Source organism: Protopterus annectens, chromosome 10.part0 (assembly GCF_019279795.1).
Source record: "Protopterus annectens isolate FY-2018-M chromosome 10.part0, PAN1.0, whole genome shotgun sequence".
NCBI classification, from domain to species: domain Eukaryota; kingdom Metazoa; phylum Chordata; order Ceratodontiformes; family Protopteridae; genus Protopterus; species Protopterus annectens.
The window spans coordinates 782284116-782302410 of record NC_056744.1 but is presented as its reverse complement, the minus strand read 5'-3'; the positions used below and the strand labels follow the sequence as shown (position 1 = coordinate 782302410).

At 35.5% G+C, this 18295-nt stretch overlaps 1 protein-coding gene across 1 annotated transcript; it reads left to right on the top strand.

The window, feature by feature from the left end:
- The first annotated feature begins 7697 nt into the window (after positions 1-7697).
- LOC122813338 (GTP-binding protein Di-Ras2-like) lies at positions 7698-13825 on the top strand. Its single transcript, XM_044085600.1, has 3 exons — positions 7698-8482; positions 9234-9319; positions 10633-13825. The coding sequence occupies exon 3, from the start codon at positions 10723-10725 to the stop codon at positions 11317-11319; it is 597 nt and encodes a 198-aa protein (XP_043941535.1). The 5' UTR covers positions 7698-8482; positions 9234-9319; positions 10633-10722; the 3' UTR covers positions 11320-13825.
- Positions 13826-18295: the final 4470 nt, after the last annotated feature.

The following is an 18295-nucleotide window of genomic DNA, read 5'->3' as shown; positions in this document are numbered from 1 at the left end:
TCTGTCTGTTCTTCACCTGTACCCCTATACGAGAAATTCAAGAGAGTACAATATACACTGTGCAATATCTTTTTGTTGTTCTATCTATTTATATTTTTATGTTAAGTTTTTGTGATGTCAAATTACTTTTTTACTAAATATTTTTCTGTATGTATGTCCTTGCACTGGGAACAAAGCAACGCAATTTTGTTCAGCTACACTGCGGTGCAGATTTAAATGATAGTAAACTTTACTTTGACTTGACATTGACTACTCAAGTTTGGGTCTAATGTAGCTAACAAATGATGACATCATTATTTCCGACTTCCTAGACTTTATAAATCTTTTTATACAGCCTATAGTTCTATAACTATCATTAACCATTTGGTTGATATGATTAGAAAAACTCAAAGTTTGGATCTACCCATATACCCAGGTCCATAAATGAATATGTAGTTTCAATCACTGTGTGCTGTAATGAACATTCACCTTTCAATTTATGTCTCCCAAATCTCATATACTTAGTTTTTAATGTATTTATCAGCATATTATTCTCTTGTGCTCAAATGTTCAATTTACTTGAGTTCTTTTGCACAGATGCCTTATCTGCAACACATGTAATCAGTTTACCCAGTTTCAGGTAATCTGCATATAGACTGTAGAACATCTCAGATTAAAAAGTAAAGTCAGAAATATACAATCTAAACAAGTAAGGCACTAGGACAGAGCCCTCTGGGACACCCTGACTGTAACCAAGAATTTCACCTGTCCAATTCCTGTGTGATACTTGCCATGTCCTATTTGTAAGCAATGCCGCTATTCATCATATCAAGAATACAATCAATGCCTAGTTGTTCTAATTTATTCATCAGTGTTTTGTGTATGACCCTGTCAAAAGATGAGGTTAAATCTGTATAAATTACATCACAGCACAATGTTTTATTCATAGCTGTTATTATATTATTATAGAACACCACGTTACAGGTGGTAATAGATCTATTTTCAACATATGCATACTGATATATTGCTCCAAGTCCCAACCTATTCAATTCTGACAATAACTTATCCAATATCACCTTCTCCATTATTTTTCCACAACAAGAAAGTAGACTTAATGGGTCTGTCCTACTCCCTTTTCCCTTAAGATAGGTTTAATAAGTGCATGCCTCCAATCTTGAGGAATCTCCCCATATTTATATGATCTAGTAAATAATAAATATAATGGTATCTCTCTTTTTAATTTCTCCAAATCTTTTGTTTTTCTAATACCATGACAGGAATGGACCCCATTCCTAAGTCAAAGTACGATTAAAGCTCATGAAATTAGTATTGTTTCACTCTTTGATGTCAGCCAAAAGCACTCTTTGCAGCACCCAGAATGTGCCCAGTAATGACTCCTTCTGCAATTCGTATGGAGTTACATGTATTGGTAGCATATCTAAAGATGATTGTAGACTCTTTTTTTATAAGACCTGTTGCTCCTGCTACTATTTGGAACTATCTGGGTATCCTTCTTCCACATTGCTCTCGTTTCTACTTGCAAATCTTGATATTTTATAACTTTGTGTCTCTATGCAGGACACTGTAGTCACTAAGTGTGGTGATTTCAATGATCAATGCTACTTTTGTCTTCTTTTCTTTGACCACTATATATGGTTTTCTAGCTTCTATCTTTAGAACTGTTGGCAATGGATGATCCCATGTGATGTAGACTTCATTATTTTCTATGATGCTTTGTGGCTCATGTTTCCAGTGTTTTTCAGCCACTTCAATACCATAATGTTTGCACAATCCCCAGTGCAACAGTCTCCTCACATTATTATGCCTTTCAGTATGCAGTCCTTCTGCCATTAGTATGCTGCAATAGAAAAAATGCAAAGGTGAGCACACCAACACAGCCAGCCAAGAAACAAATAGTCCAAAGAGTCCAAAAGGTGTTTTTATTTGAAGGATTAGCACTTTTGCAGTGTTACCCCTTCATCAGATCCAAAATAAGAATGATAAAATCACAAAACACATTCTATATAAAAGGAGAAAAAAGAGAATGCAACCAGTCAACAATTTGCATTAATAAAACAATTAGCAAAGATCACCGCCTCTTAATTAAGACTGGTCTGAGAGGAATACCAGAGTTTAAGCCTGGAGGCCTATGTGCCTGTAGAGATATAATCCATTTAGCTTAAAGGATTTCTACTTTATTATTAAGATTACCTCTCCTGTTGCTAAGTACTGCTAGTTGTAAGACCCTAAAATGAAAAACATTATGTCCTGTTGAAGCTGCATGACTAGCCATTGCACTCATAAGAACCCTATTAAGAATATTACCTGGATATTCTAAAATATGTTCTGTTAATTTTGTGTAGTTTTTCCCATGTAAAAACACTTACATGCATAGCAGTTGGCTAAATAAACTAAGTTCTTACTCCTGCATGTAGCAGTGAATGGAAGTGGAATGCTTAAAGCTAAATGGATTATATCTCTACAGGCACATAGGCCTCCAGGCTTAAACTCTGGTATTCCTCTCAGACCAGTCTTAATTAAGAGGCGGTGATCTTTGCTAATTCTTTTATTAATGCAAATTGTTGATTGATTGCATTCTCTTTTTTCTCCTTTTATATAGAATGTGTTTTGTGATTTTATCATTCTTGTTTTGGATCTAATGAAGTGGTAACCCCTGCAAAAGCACTAATCCTTGAAATAAAAACAGCTTTTGGACTCTTTGGACTATTTGTTTCTTGGCTGGCTGTGTTGGTGTGCTCACATTTGCATTTTTTCTATTGACCACTTTAGTGTGAGCAACATTTAACAGTTGTTATCGCTCTATTTTTGTTTTTCTCAGCATTAGTATGTCGCAACCACCAACGAGGTGTGCAACTATTTCCAATTCTTTTTTACAAAACCTACATTTGTCTGTTTCTCCCACATGTTCAATGGACTTTGTAAACCAATGTGTACGTAGCCCACTATCTTGTGCAGCCAATATTAACCTTCCATCGCTTGGTTTGAATTCACCTCTCCTTAACCATTCCTGCATTCATTCCTGATCAACATGAGGTTCTTCCAGAAGTTTTCTATACTTGCAACTATATTTATGCAGTTTCCACATTTCTTGCCTTCTCATCTGGTCCTTCACCTTATAGTTTTTCTTTTGTTTTTTAGCACATTCCATTGCTGCCTATTTTTTATCTAATTGTGGTTTGATTTCCATTCCTACTTGACACCGATATGATTCTGCTAGCCTAAGCAGGAAAATCATCTTAGAGTTATTCCCCTCATGTTTCAAAACTTTCACTACACTTGGGTCTTGTGAGGTCAGCAGATATGTGTGGAGTCCCACAATTGCAGATCTATACATGTAATTAATTTCAAGGATACCCATCCCTCCTTCGGAACAGGGAATATATAATCTTGGTATGCAGTGATTTTTATAAATCATTTGGTGAGCATGACTTATCCTTCGTGTTTTCCTGTCTAATCTATCCAACACGTTTTGGGGCCAGTCAATCACTCCAAAACTGCAAGTTAGGACAGGAAGTGGAAATTGGTTTATATCATGGATTTTATTCCTAGATGTCAGTGCTGTTTTCAGGATTAATTTAAGTCTTCTAAAGTACTCCTTATTAAGCTTTATTTGCATTTGCTCATGTTTTATTGTTTTTCCTTCATCAACTGCCAAATATGTATACACTCCCTCTTGCTCAAGTTCTTTTATATCACATTCTTGTCCCAAACTGATGTTTTCTTGGTGTTGCAGTTTTCCTGCTTTAAAGGGTGCTTTTGCACATTTATCAAGACCAAATGACATTCCTATAGCATCTGAAAAAGTTTTGGCAACTTGCAGTTGTACTTTTAGTTCCTCATCTGATGAGCTATACAGTTTCAAATCATCTACAAAGAGAAGATGATACGTTTTGACATGCTGTTTTCTAGGAGCCAAATTATAGCCATGGCCTAAGCTGTTAAGTAGACAGCTTAATGGGTTAAGGGCAAGGCAGAATAGCAGCGGTGACAAAGAGTCAGCCTGAAATATCCCCCTTTGAATTTTTATCCCTGGAATGATAATTAGTCCTTTATCATGGCTTATTTGTAAAGTGGTCTGCCACTTTTCATGGTTACTGTAATGTAGTTGATCAGTGTATGGTGTATCTTATAAATTTGTAAGCACTCTTTTATCCATGAATGTGGGATAATATCAAATGCTTTTTTTGTAGTCAATCCATGCCATACTTAAATTCTTCCCCTTTTTACAGTTCTCCACTATGACTTTAACAGCAAATGATCCTTTATTTCATATGACTTTCTTTTATTGCCCTTTTGTTTTAGTGTCATAATCGAGTTTTCTTCTATATGACTATAGACTCTGTCGGCATCAATTCCAGTGTATAGTTTATATGTCATCGGAAGGCAAGTTATTGGTCTGTAGTTTTAGGGTAGCTTGCAAGTTCACTCTTAAGTAGGAGCACTGTTTTTCTTGTTGTTAGCCAGGTTGGTGTCTGTTTGGGGTGTGAATATAAATAGTTCTTACTCATGGCTAAATCTTCATGCAAAGATGTTAATACTTTTAATCAGAAGTTACGTACTGCATCTGGACATGTGGTTTACAATTTGAGGCTTTTCATAGCTTTGTTTCAATCTCTCTGGCTGTTACTTCATCCCATTTCATATCCTGTACCTTTAAACTTCTTATTCTTCCTTATTCTTCTATCCATTTAGCATCATTGTTATGTTCCCCAGGATCTTTATAGATACTTCTCTAAAATGTATCTATTTCTTCTTTTTTGGTGGTCTTTCAGTTCCTTTTACCTTGTTTCCAAATTCTCTATAAAACTTTTTTGAGTCATCAATAAATTGCTTATTTTGTACTTTTCCTTTATATTTATCTGCACATCTTCTAAATTTTTCCACCTCTGCTGAGATTTTTAGTTTATTTGCAATATTGCATGATAGATCATGATCTGTTCTAATACTGTGCATTGCTTTTATCACGTCTATATTTCTAAGTATCTTTGTTGATCTGTTCCCTCTTCTATACTCTTCTAACAGTGACACTTCTTATCTTAGTTGCTGTATAGTTTTCTCTATTCAATATTTTCATGATGGTATTCGATTTCTCCCCTTTCTCTCCCTCACTACTCTGTGTTCTTGTGGTAGAACTTTATCAGTTATTAATTTAGCTGCACAGTAATACATCCTGTTTACTTGTTATATCACATGGATCTCTATGGGCAATCCTAATTATTGTGTTAATTTGTTTTATCAAACTTCTGACTTTTGGGGTTTTATTGACCTATTTCTTTCTCTATTAAGTCAAGCAACTCTTCTCTTAGCTCATTTTCATCTAAACTGAGGGCACATTTTTTGTTTTCCATTTCCTGCGGGCATTCTATAGAAAGTTCTATATGGTACTGTAAACGCTTACTGAAGTGTTCTTAGGTCGTTACTACTAATTCTATCTCCTCTCTGTGCTTTGTTTGAATCCATTTTGCCCAGTACTTTTTAGTATAATGTAATGTAATTTTATTCCAGTATATGAGATTACCTGGTTGTCACTAGGGTGACTTATCACCCTCTTTGTGGAGTCAAACTGATTTGCATAAGATTTTGTAAATATATCTATAATCTGTTGTGTCTGAGAATAAGTTTTAGAATCTACACACAGCAGCAGTAAGGTAGGATCTGTCAGCTGCTAGCCATATATGTAGCATTCCCATTCTTCAGCTTTTATCATTCCCCTCACTGTCAAGCTCCTGCTAAGCTATAGTATGTAGCATTCGTTGTGACCTACAAAGAGGCATAAACATTCTGCTTATCAAGTAGTATGTACTATATATGTTGGCAAGCATTTTCTCTTAAGAACTTATGACTACCTAAATTTTGTAAATTTAGAGTGAGCCCACAGACATTAGATGTCTGTTGTGAAACTCTTGGATTTATGTTTGCTACATGCATGTTAAGGCCGTGGTGGTGCAGCGGTTAGTGTTGTCGCCTCACAGCAAGAGGTTCTCTGGTTCGATTTTCAGCTGGAGTGCCTTCTGTGTGGAGTCTGCATGTCCTCCCCATGGTCGAGTGACCTCAGCACCGTAAAAATCCACTGCCAATCATTAGCGGACCGGAGTTCTGCTGTGGTGACCCCTATTCGGGAAAAGCCATAAGACATTAGTTACATGCACTAATTACATGTCATTTCTGAGGCCTGAAAAGTGCTGCTATCATTCATTCACTAAAACAACTATTTCCTGCCATTTAGTAAAGGCATGATTATGTTGCTTGAATCACTAGACACATTAAAGGACTTATAAAATCAGAAAGAGAAGAAAACACATTTTTTTCTTAGTGCTTTGTGTTATACTAATGTATCAGCAGCACTCTAAGTAATCATTAATATCTTTTACTTATTATTTTATTGCCAACCGAAAAAGGCTCTATTCAAACTAGACATACTGTTTTTTTTTTTTTGTCTGAACTTTGTCTTCCCCATGATGCACTCTGGGTCCTTGGAAGATGAACTTGTGTTAACCCCATCTTATGCTAAAGCTTCAATTGCATGCCCAGAATTTACTGCTAACTTGGAGAATTTCTGCACATTTCTAAAAGTTTCTGAGTGACACACACTGCTTTGTTTATCATGTATTAAACCTACTGAAAACGTTTCTTTGTCTGCTGTGAAACAATACTTGAAATAGAATTTACTTAGCTCCTCAAGTCAATCGGGTTCTTTCAGTGATATCAGATTTATTTGACCTCTTTTTACAAAGAAAAAGATCAATGGATTACCCAAGGCTCAATAGGTTTTTGGCCCATGGGGAGGTAATGCACACAGATGTAAATTGAAGTAAAAGAGCTGTGCATTTTGAGAGACTAAATATTATTTATGATCCCAGTGGATGGGAAATAAGGAGGTACATATACCATGCAACATGTGGTTTCCTTTGCCAGAAACATAAAAAACGTTATAGGCAAAATCATATAAGTGTCACTATGTCAAGTAAACAAATTCTTAAAGAAAATGTCATGAGATTTCATTCAAAGATAACTTACTATGCCGCGAAGAAGCAGACTCAGACAAACTGCCACAGTAAGGAAGGAAACAGCTAAGACATGCTTTATAAATATGTGTAAGGGTAATACTACAGAAAGGAAAATGCACTTTGGGAAAAGGAAACGTTTAGGACATAATTAAATTTTAAAGGGAGGAATGGCACCTGCAATTTCATTTAAAATGTGTATTATGAACCTTGATTTTTACATTAATAAATGTGTTTAATTTAACCGGAGGAGGTGGTCATTGTGACTTGCCAGTTTCATGAAGACACGTTTACTGAACTACGGTTTCATACTATGCTTGAAATAGATGTTTTTGAGCAGTCTACAGTTTATTTCTGTACTGGATATAATACTAGATATTACTTTTAACATCATATCGAGCTTCTTCTTCTGCTGTGGAAAATAATTTTCTGTTTCTAGCTTATGATACTTTTATCCTGCGTTGTTGGGGGGGGGGTCTGGATTAAAACAGTTATTAACAATGGGAAAATGTTGTGTCTAACAACAGAAATCATAGCTTCATTAACACTAGACAATCCAGAAATTGATTTCAGCACAAATCTGAGAAACCAAATTTGAAAATTCGGGCTGGTGGTGGTAGAAGGAGATATAAAACTGCCCAGGATAACACAGTAAATACTTGGCTGTGGGTGGTGTGGGGGCGAGATCTCAGTTAGACAAGGCTTCCATCTCTGAGCTCTCTGCGTATAGCATACACCACAAATGTTTGGAATACAGGCAACTGGCTGCTTGCAAAAATATTTAGTTTTTCTTCTATGAGGTTTTTATGATGAGTTCTCATCAGCGATGATATTTTCCAAAAAAGTTATTTTCTTGTAGATGTGCTGGCGTGGGTGGGAAAATAAGGGGGCAGAGGACGTGTTACTACATCACCTCTGATGCCTTTTTTCGTGGGTTTTACTTGGAAAGGTTTTATTTTGAGGTCTTGAATGCATAATAGGAAAAAACGTCAACCAAAGAAGAAATAGTCCAGGGGTGTCCCGCGATGCCCGCCCCCGCCTGGCTGACACATGGAGGCATGCACAGTATTAAATATGACATCCCCTTGATTATTCTACGTGTGCGGACTTAAAATTCAGATACTCTGCAATGCTATCTATGGAAAGTACTTTCAAACTGCACAGTGAATGCAGTGAGGAAACGATGACATATCCAGATATTCACTACTAATGCAAGCTCACCCTTTCGGCTAAAACGAGCAGATGATCTCACATTTTAAGAAAAGCAAGAGGAGCTCACTCATTTATTGATGTTTTAGACCAAGTACGGGACTTGAATTTTTGTGAGGTGCAAGAAAACGAAGGAGTGTGGAGTGTTTCATTGATGTGTGCACCGTGTTGCCCAAGGCTGTCCGATATTTTTCTTATTAGGATTTTTCAGTGAACCGAAACAGAAGTCTTTGCATTGCACACTGGATGATAAACAATACCCTTAACTGGTAATTATTTGCATATTTTCATTTAAATTTGTAATCAGCGCATCTCTCTCTTTCTGTTAAAGATCACACCACGATTTGTTCTTTTTACATTCAGATTTTTTCTTTTAAATAAAATTTAACCTTTTTTTCGTGTATCTGAATGGAGTTGCATATTCTGAGGTTGGTTTCTGATTTTTCCAACCATTTTTGAAAGTCGCCCATCCTTTCCCAATTGCATTTGTTTGCTGGTGGGAGCAAACTAGTGATATTCTTGATAATTCTTATTTTACTGAACCCGGAGGGTACACCTAAATTGCAACTATATCAGTGTAGAGAAATAGCATGTGCTAGAGGGAAGCTTGGACTTGTGCAGAAATTATCAGTAGATAATGTAAATGAGGCTGAATAATGAACACTTTTACTGAAGTAAATAAGACAGACTGCCCTAATGCTTAGTTTTCCCAATGGAATTAAATGCAGTTTACTCTCTCTCTCTCTATCTCTCTCTCTCTATCGTGTTTTAATCCTGCTCCTTCAGTGTTACAGCTCTTGATTCTATGAATGGGCACATCCACTCGTTTTAAAATGAATGAAACGTGGGGTTGCTGCTTGTCAAAATAATTCTGCGTGATTACACTGTTTTGATGGAATTGTGATTTAAAATGTAAAGTAATGCTAATAATTTAAAGGATCTGATATCATGTGCAGAAACATATGCTGTAGGTTGAAACCCTTTTGTACTGCGTATTTTCTTTTATCCCCCTTTCCTCAGAATGGTTTTGACCTGTCACAGCTCTCTGTGGTGAAAGTACAACGCTGGAATTCGATTTACGTGTAAAGACCACTCCGGACTATACGGTAAGTGCCCATTGAATTTGAATGTACTATGTTGGCAGCTCGACGTTTTCTTGTTGATGTTTTGTCACTAATTTCTCAGACGATAAGGATTAGTTTTATTATCCCTCACCATTAAAGAGAATGCTTGCTTCTGGCTTTATGTGGTGTTTTTTGTTGTTGTTGTTGTTAATAGAGAGCAGAGCTTTGCGTACCCTATCCACTGCGTCTGCAAGGATGAGCGCACCTCTTTTTTTTTTTTTTTTTTTGGGGGGGGGGGTTACATGGCTCTGGTCTGTCAGATGTCTGAATTACCTGGTGTTTTTTACGTCCAAGAAAATAACTTCCCATATGAGGGTATGCAGCCGCAAGAGGCCGTCCCCATGCCCATTCCGTGCTGCTTGAATGGGGTCCTGAGCATATCATTATGAGGAACATTCCTCATCTGAAATCTTAAAATGTCCATATTCCTCGGTGTTCCACATTGAAAAGAGCTGTCATATATTTACTGCCAAGATCTTTTTAAACTAATATCCATGGTAAGTGATACTGAATTATATTAATTCATCAAAAGTATATTGTATGCATACAAAGTGAGACATTTTAAGCATTTTGTGAGCGTCTTAGTTTGAGTGTTTAGTAAGCTACCACTAGTGTTCCATATTTTGGAGATGAAAGGTTGAGAAAACTATGATCTTAAATATGGTATAGCAAAGAGTATTCCAGGGTTGTGTTTATTAACTAAGTAACAATGAATGAATGAACGAACGACTGAATTAATATTTAAAATGTTACATCTATGGCCCATGTTGAGTTTGGCTACAGTAATCTGCGGGTTCTGTTGCAACTTATCCACGGATTTGTATTTCCTTTGTAAAAATAAAACAAATCATTAGACTGTAGACGACAGTAAGGGAGCCTGGAATCAGCTCTTGTGACTTACCTGAGAATAACACAATGTTCTGGCATTCTTGGTTAGATTAAAATAATATTACTTGAAGTGTTTTAAAATTCGTACTGAATTTTATTTATTTATTTATTTATTTGCTGTATCTGTGCAGATATGAATTCCCACTTTATGCAGACTTCTGCCACCCCCCAAAATACCCAGTATTATTTCATACACTTGTGGGAATATCTCACTGTTATATTTGCATTGCTGGTGGCTGGCATATTTCCTAAGGGAACAGACTATGTGTTATTTGTTGAACAGTTAATTGCAGTTTTAGTATAGGTGATTTGTGTACACTTAGTAATAGGTGTTATAAAATCTTTTTATGTTATTTATTCCTGTTGTAATTACTAACAGTTGCTAATGCTATTCTAACTTTTTTCAGGTCCTGAATCTATTGGTTATGTAATATACGTACTCAGAAGGAGTCTGTTTGTAATATTTCTGCATAACGTTTGCTCCAAGGTTTTCAAAGATGCCAGAACAAAGTAATGACTACAGAGTAGTGGTGTTTGGTGCTGCAGGAGTAGGGAAAAGTTCACTAGTCCTTCGTTTTGTTAGGGGAACCTTCAGAGAGACCTATATCCCCACCATAGAAGATACCTACAGGCAAGTTATCAGCTGTGATAAAAATATTTGCACTCTTCACATTACTGACACCACTGGGAGCCACCAATTTCCTGCCATGCAGAGACTGTCTATTTCCAAGGGCCATGCTTTTATCTTGGTTTATGCAGTTAATAGTAAACAGTCTGTGGAAGAACTTCAACCAATCTATGAGCAGATCTGCCAAATCAAGGGTGATGTGCATTCTATTCCAATCATGCTGGTTGGAAATAAACGGGATGAAACACAGAGAGAGGTCGACACATGTGAAGGTGAGGCTTTGGCTAATAAGTGGAGGTGCTCCTTTATGGAAACATCTGCAAAAATGAATTACAATGTGCAGGAACTCTTCCAAGAACTGCTGAATCTGGAAAAAAGAAGGGCAGTCAGCCTTCAGTTGGATGGAAAGAAATCAAAACAACAAAAGAGGAAGGATAAACTGAAAGGAAAATGCATTCTAATGTAAATGATCCTTTGCCCACTGGGCTTGTAAAGATGCATGGTGTAACCAGAGCATGGAAATCTTTCATGGAACTCATTTCATGTGCAACACAAAAGCACTTGCTAAAAGATCTTTATAAATATTTACAAACAGCAACATTTAAAGTGACATAATGCTTTATTTTCTTTCACCTAAATCATTCATTTGCTAAAAGCTTACCAGAAAGGTATGAACCATGCTGAAAAACAGTTATGTAATACCTTTTTACTGGACCAATATACATATTGTGCATTCATACGTAGGTCAGGTTTTGAGGCCCTACAGGTTCCTTTGTGCTGATGTTGTGCCAAAAGTCAGGTTAAGTGCCATGTGTTTCATGAGACTGCCCAATGAAATTATTTTTGCAAATTTTCAAGGCAAGATTCTACATTGCTGTAGCCACCTTTGCAAAGCAATTCAAATGAACTGCAGTCATAATACTGCTTACATGTTTTTCAGAATTGTTTTTAAGTTTATGCACTGTTACCACTGCAGAACCAACCAGGTCAGTTGTACATTATACGGCAGTTGCTTGCTTATTTTTAGAGAAATGATTTTCTGCAGCATACAGTTGGGCAATTAAGTGATTCTCCTCTCCTCACCTCTCCAGCGCTAAAATGGACGTCTATAAAATGTAATAGTTAGATGTGCAAAACCCTAGGAACACCCTGCTGTCTTTATTGTATATGTTACTGAGGACTGAAATTATTTTCATGTCTGTCGTTGGTATTGGAAGGGGGAGATATGTGCACAGCAAACAACACTGATATTTCTGTTACCATAACAGATACTAACACTGACTTCAGATACCATTGTCTCAGTACTGCAACAAATGCTGCATTTTGTGAATCCAGAGAGATGATTCTGAATCCTGAATTAACATTGTAGTGATTCTTTTTTTAATTTGATTAATATAACCCTTTCCTATATATTCATGCACTTCTTTAAGAGATACCAAAATACTCTGCTCCAAACAACACACAATTCACCAGCTAAGCAGCAAAACCACTTTTTAAATTGTGTTATTCTTTTCACACACATGTAAGTGTGACATTAAGCCATACCTCTAAACCTACAGATACTGAAAACAGGAACAAAGGCCCTTGAAAATTAGAACCATTCAGCTAAAAATTGGAATATCTAGTTAGCATATAATATGAATACCAAATTGCTTATAACTCTTACAGATTCCAGTAGTATAACAGATACTACTCAGAAATGTTTAAAAACCGAGAGGGACAAACATGATTGAAAATATAAGCACATTATCAAAAAAGGCAGTTTAAAGTCTATGGAATTTAATTAAATATTTTGCAAAATTCTGCCAAACAAGTTCATTTATTTTTGCTTCAGTAGAAAGAAGAAGTAAGGCCTATGTCCTCTTTCTTTAAATTATTTTTAACACTGATCTGTTAGTCATATGGTATGGTTTTAAGTGTACTAGACAGTTTCAAACATCACTCTATTAGTGGGATTCAGAAGCTAGTGTGAAGGGATAAATCTAGCCTGAAAATAGGGAAATACCTCCAAAAATAGGGGCATACTGTACTGTGCAGGGGTAAATCAGGCCAGAAAATAAATTAAATAGGTAAGAACATTCCACCAAAATAGGGACAGTGGACAGGTTTGCAGTAGGCAGACCCTGTCACCCCAAAATGCTGGGGATGTTCTCCTCTGTTTTGTTTTTGCCTTTATGCATATCAGTGTGTAACAAGCAAGTGCTCAAGTGGTAGACATGCACCAAGCACACACAGGTAGTAAGGTATTCAAACATTTTGAGATCCAGCTATTATCTTCTTCATACTAGAGTTACATGACAACAATTATGTACTCATAAGATACAGTCCACTCAAGGTACTTTATGTGCATTTCCCAGGAAGACATTATCTAAGTGACATGAATAGAAACCAAAGCATTTTTGATGGCTTGGAATTTATTTCAAAAATCAGGGTGTCACAGCTGTTCAGGGTGATGCTGTTGCTAAATAATTAGGTTGTACAGACATTTTCACATTTTCCTCAATACTATGATCTTAATACCATTGCTATTTGCATCAGCAAAATGGGTTAGAAAAGCTAATACCCTCAATAAAATCGATTAGAAAATAGGGCAAATTGAGCTCTGCAATGGTGAGTGCAGACAAGTCCTTGTGACAAAGACATTAGGATTTAAGTTCATGGTTTGATCACTTTATCATACTGCTCTGGCACAGGAAATACATACTGAGGATTTAAATCTGGCCTATAGCTGTTGCTTCTGCTTTATCAAATCTATAACAGTGATTTACTGATAAAAACTGTATTATGTACATTTTTTTATGTATTTTATTTATAGAGCATTGCTTGTGTCTTTTTGTTAGCAGTCTGATTTCATGCAGTCATTATTGCAGTTATTACCAGAAAAATACACATTGTTTCTTACTGCAATGCATTGGTGGTGTTAAATATAAAACAGAATATTTTTTCCACAAAGAATAAATATTAATATGGTATGACTTTTTCTATTCCTTTACAGACCTGTTGATAATGGCTTAATGAATAAGAATGCAGAAAGGCCATGATAAATTAATTAAAATATACCCTATCTTGAAATAGTGTACCAGGGAATACATACTGAAAACATTATTTGCATTTACTGATTACTTTACTGTAGGGTATCTATTACGCTGGTATAATTTACTTATGGAATGGAACTTATAGTTGCCAATAGCCATACTTAATAAGATGAGAAGTACCTTATAAAAATCGAAATGATAATTTCAAATACATTCAAAACATAGGTTGTTGTGCATTGTTATTCTCTTCACACAGCTATGTACTGTCTTTAAAATTATAATGTACATGCCATTGCCTTAAATTATTCATTCCTCTTACAAATCTCTGATGCCACGTATAACTGGTTCTGGGGTTCTTGTTAGCAAAAAATGTAGTCTAGATGAAAGGAAAATTGTTCTGGAATACAAAAAAGTGATGGTGCTTGTAGACTGGAGTTGGAATGGAGGTATTAAGCATGCAAAGTGAAGGTTTTGGAGCAATTCCATTTCTGAGTTTGTGGGCTGCTACTGCTGTATGTTCTGATTAAAAGAGTTAATTTATTCCCAGCAAGATTATTCTCAGCAGTTATTGTATTTCAAAGTATGAGAAATCCTGTTTAAGGTGTGATATTTCACACATTATTTAAATGTTGTGAAAAATGTAACAATGTAAATTATTTAATGGATTTATATTATTATTTTCTAGCGAGACAAATTCATCTCTTTTTTTGGATTAGCGTGGCAACTCGTACATAAATGGCACATATGGTTACAGCAAGAAGCAGCGATTGCTTCTCATTTTAATGGAGCATTCTTATAAAAAATTTTAACAATACTTCAAAAGATAATTTGAAGTACTATTAAAATAATATTTTGAAGTACTATTAAAATATTTCAAAAGGCTATTTGATACATCCATATATTTAACAATTAACAATGTGAATTTTTTTTAGTGATAGTTCACACATTTCTAACTATGATGTGAGCTTGCAGTTTATGCGTTTAGTGCCTGCCACTGTCCCTATTCATTTTTATATGATTAGTTGATTTAAGTTTAATGACAAAAAGTTAGATACAACAGGAGAATGTTGGGGAATAGTCTAGCAAATATTTGGAAAGACTGAACAAGTTGTGAAATAAGTGGCTGTTGGAGCTTATTGTATAAAAATTCAAAGTGCTACACATAAGTTCCAACAATCCTGATGTGAAGCATCAGCTGGGAGGAATGGAACTGGTGACAGAAGAGCAGAAAAATCTGGGAGTGTTGTAGTATCACGATCAGAGTGAGTGATGAGTGCCAGTAGCAAACAGAATATTGGGACATATCTTCATGGCTGATCGAGACCAAAAGCAAAAAGGTAATGCTTCTACTCTGCAGGGCCTTGGTCAGAGCACACTTTGAGGACTGTATATATATATATATATATATATATATATATATATATATATATATATATATTGGAGGTTACACAAGGTAAAGGACATCAGACTGCAGGAAGGAATTCTGAGGAAACCTACAAGAAAGCTTTATGGGATGTAAGTGAAGGAATATGACTAGAGACTAGAGGAGCTACAGCTTTTTTCACTTGAAATGAGAAGAACCAAGAGAGACATGAGACTGGATCTTCGGATCATGTCAAGGAGATATAAAGGGGTGATGCTGAACAGAGATCAGAGAAGGGAAGGGGGGACAGGCAGGAGAGAGCAAGTTTTTTTTTCATAGAGAATGTTGTGGAGTTATGGACTAGAATAACAGAATGGTTATTAGAGAATGAATCCACAGAAGTATTCAAAAAGGTATTAAAGTATCTAAAAGATCAGACCAGAAAACCTTATTGCTTCTTTCTGCCATCAAGTAAATATAATATAAAGGTGGATGTGAAAATGCCTTGATGATTATACTGATGATAAAGGTATTATGTAGGGGTGCTCATTTTAAAGTTTTAAGTTGCAAGCATGATTGTCAAAATCCTGAAATGGAAAATTTTGATTGTTGAAGAGTGGAAACAGAAATAGTGTGGAAAGATAAATCTCCTGAATAAATTTGAATGTGAACAGTGGCACAAATTGTTCTCCGCAGGAGTAAAGTCCCCCTCCCCACTTCATCATGTAGCACATTTGCCTTCTATTACACCTTTTTTTAATCTAACCGCCATGTTGCACTCTGTTGGGGATAAAGGAAATTTGTTTTGACAACCAAATATTAACTTTTTAAGTTAGAGTAAATTAGCAGGGGAAGTGGGGGCACAGAGTAGTGTAGATTGACTTGCCAGTCTACATATGATAACAGCTGTTTTGTCATATTCTTGATTCATTTATTTATCCAGTCATACAGCTTAAAGGCACAGTTCACATTCAGACTTATGCAGCGGTTTTACATTTCAGATTACTTTGCTTTTGCTCTTCTTGGCTAACTATTTCTGTTTGTTATTTTAAAGTTCAGGCTTATGGAGAAAGACCTTCTTTAAACTAATTGCATACTTATGTGTATAATTTAGAAAATGCTGCATGCATGTATCCACCATTTTCTGTAGTTGACAGAGACTTTGAAAGGTATCTAGTTGGTTATCTTTTACTTGTTCAAGGTTCAGCTGTTTGTAGCTCATTTGCTAGCAGATGAATGCTCATCTTTGTAAACATACTTTGTCCATTACAGTGCAAACTTGGAGCCAGTGTATTTATAGATGTAGAGCCTTAACACTGGAGGTGTGGGGTAGTGGGACTTGTACCCCTGTAAAAAAAAACACCTTTTTTAAACTTGATTTTGATTGTGAGTATACCTTTACTCAGTCAATCAGCATAAAATACAATATCTCAGAAGTAAACAGCCTTCTGAATATATATAAATAAAAATCATTGTGGGCTTCTCAAAACAAGCTTGAGAATCTTCACATTAGCTGCTTTGGGTATATTGAATTACTATGACTCAGTCTACAAATGGCAAGCATCATTCTTAGTCACTCTGGAGGTTTCATACTTGCAGGTTTGTCACAATAAATAACGTGGGTTTGGCCTGAGGTATGAGTTTATTGACAAATTCTGTTTAAATAAACAAATTAGAAAACATTCAGGATTGAACTTACAGAGAAAACAGATAAGTACATCTCCCAGACAAGCAGACAGTGATGGTTTCAGACACTGTTTCAGTATTAGATGTTTATGAAAGGGGAAGAACAACATGTTTATATTTTATCATGTAAGTAAATCATTAGGGATTCTTCAGTTTTTCAGAAATGTATCACAAATGCAACTGTGCCAGTTCTGCTTTAAAATATAAATTTAAATCTCTTTTTATATGAATTTCCAGAAGCTATATTTTAATTTAAAAATAAATATGAGGTTATGATTCATACCTGACAAATTAATGTTTGAGTGTGGTATTGTAAGGGAGGAAGCAATACTGAATTCTTAGAATTTTTTTTTTTATTTAAAATCTTTGAAAAATCTCCTAAATTAGATTGTTTGAATGTTAGATTATCGTGTTCTGGTTTTAATGGCTTCTGATATTGTCAATCAGCAGATATTACATAATTGGAAATGTATCCACTTTCTGCACTTTACTTGCAGATCTATTATTAAATTTATGCTGATTACTGCAGACAATGCATTTTGTAAACAACAGCAAGAAATGTATACTTTCCCGTTACCATTTCAAAATTTCTGACACTAGAAGCGCAACTGACATTTCAGCATTAAGCCCTTTTTATAGCCACACTGAGAAATGAGTAAGTGTCTGAGACTGTTACTAGGAGTGTTGAGACCAAAGAAATCAGTGGAATTCAACCATACATGAAAACAAAATAAATAGAGAACCCAACAATAATAAAGAAAATAAAATAAAAAGAGAGGAAAAGGATTTGTGGTGCTATAAATTTCTATATATTTTCGGGGATTTTAACAGTACTCAAATCACATATTTTGAGCAAAGTGTTTTAAGCTGTCATTTTCCTAATGCAAATTTGTGATACAGTACAAATAAGTCTTATCATATGCCATGTATTTCCCATTTTGCCATTATATGGCAGTTTTGGAGTTTATTTAGTGATGGCTGTAGTGGGCGGGGGGAGCTTAACACTACATAAAACTTTATTTTCAGATTGATATGTGTGCACAAGCCTACAATCGTAGTTAGCTTTGAGTGATCAAGAACATGTGTTCACATATTTTCCACACTCACATCTTAGCATAAATATGGTGTTCCTTAAAAGGCACCCAATATCTAGGAGAAGTTTATTTTTTACAGTTTTGTGATTGCATCACTAATGACTTGACACCTCCTTGTTATAACTGCTTGTGACTTCTTAACCTGTTGTCCAAAAATATTTTTTTATTATGCCTAACAGGATATTATGCTCTGGATTGCCAGAATCCATAATCAATCATTTTTTTACATATAATAATCTTGTATGTATGTATATTATGACACCT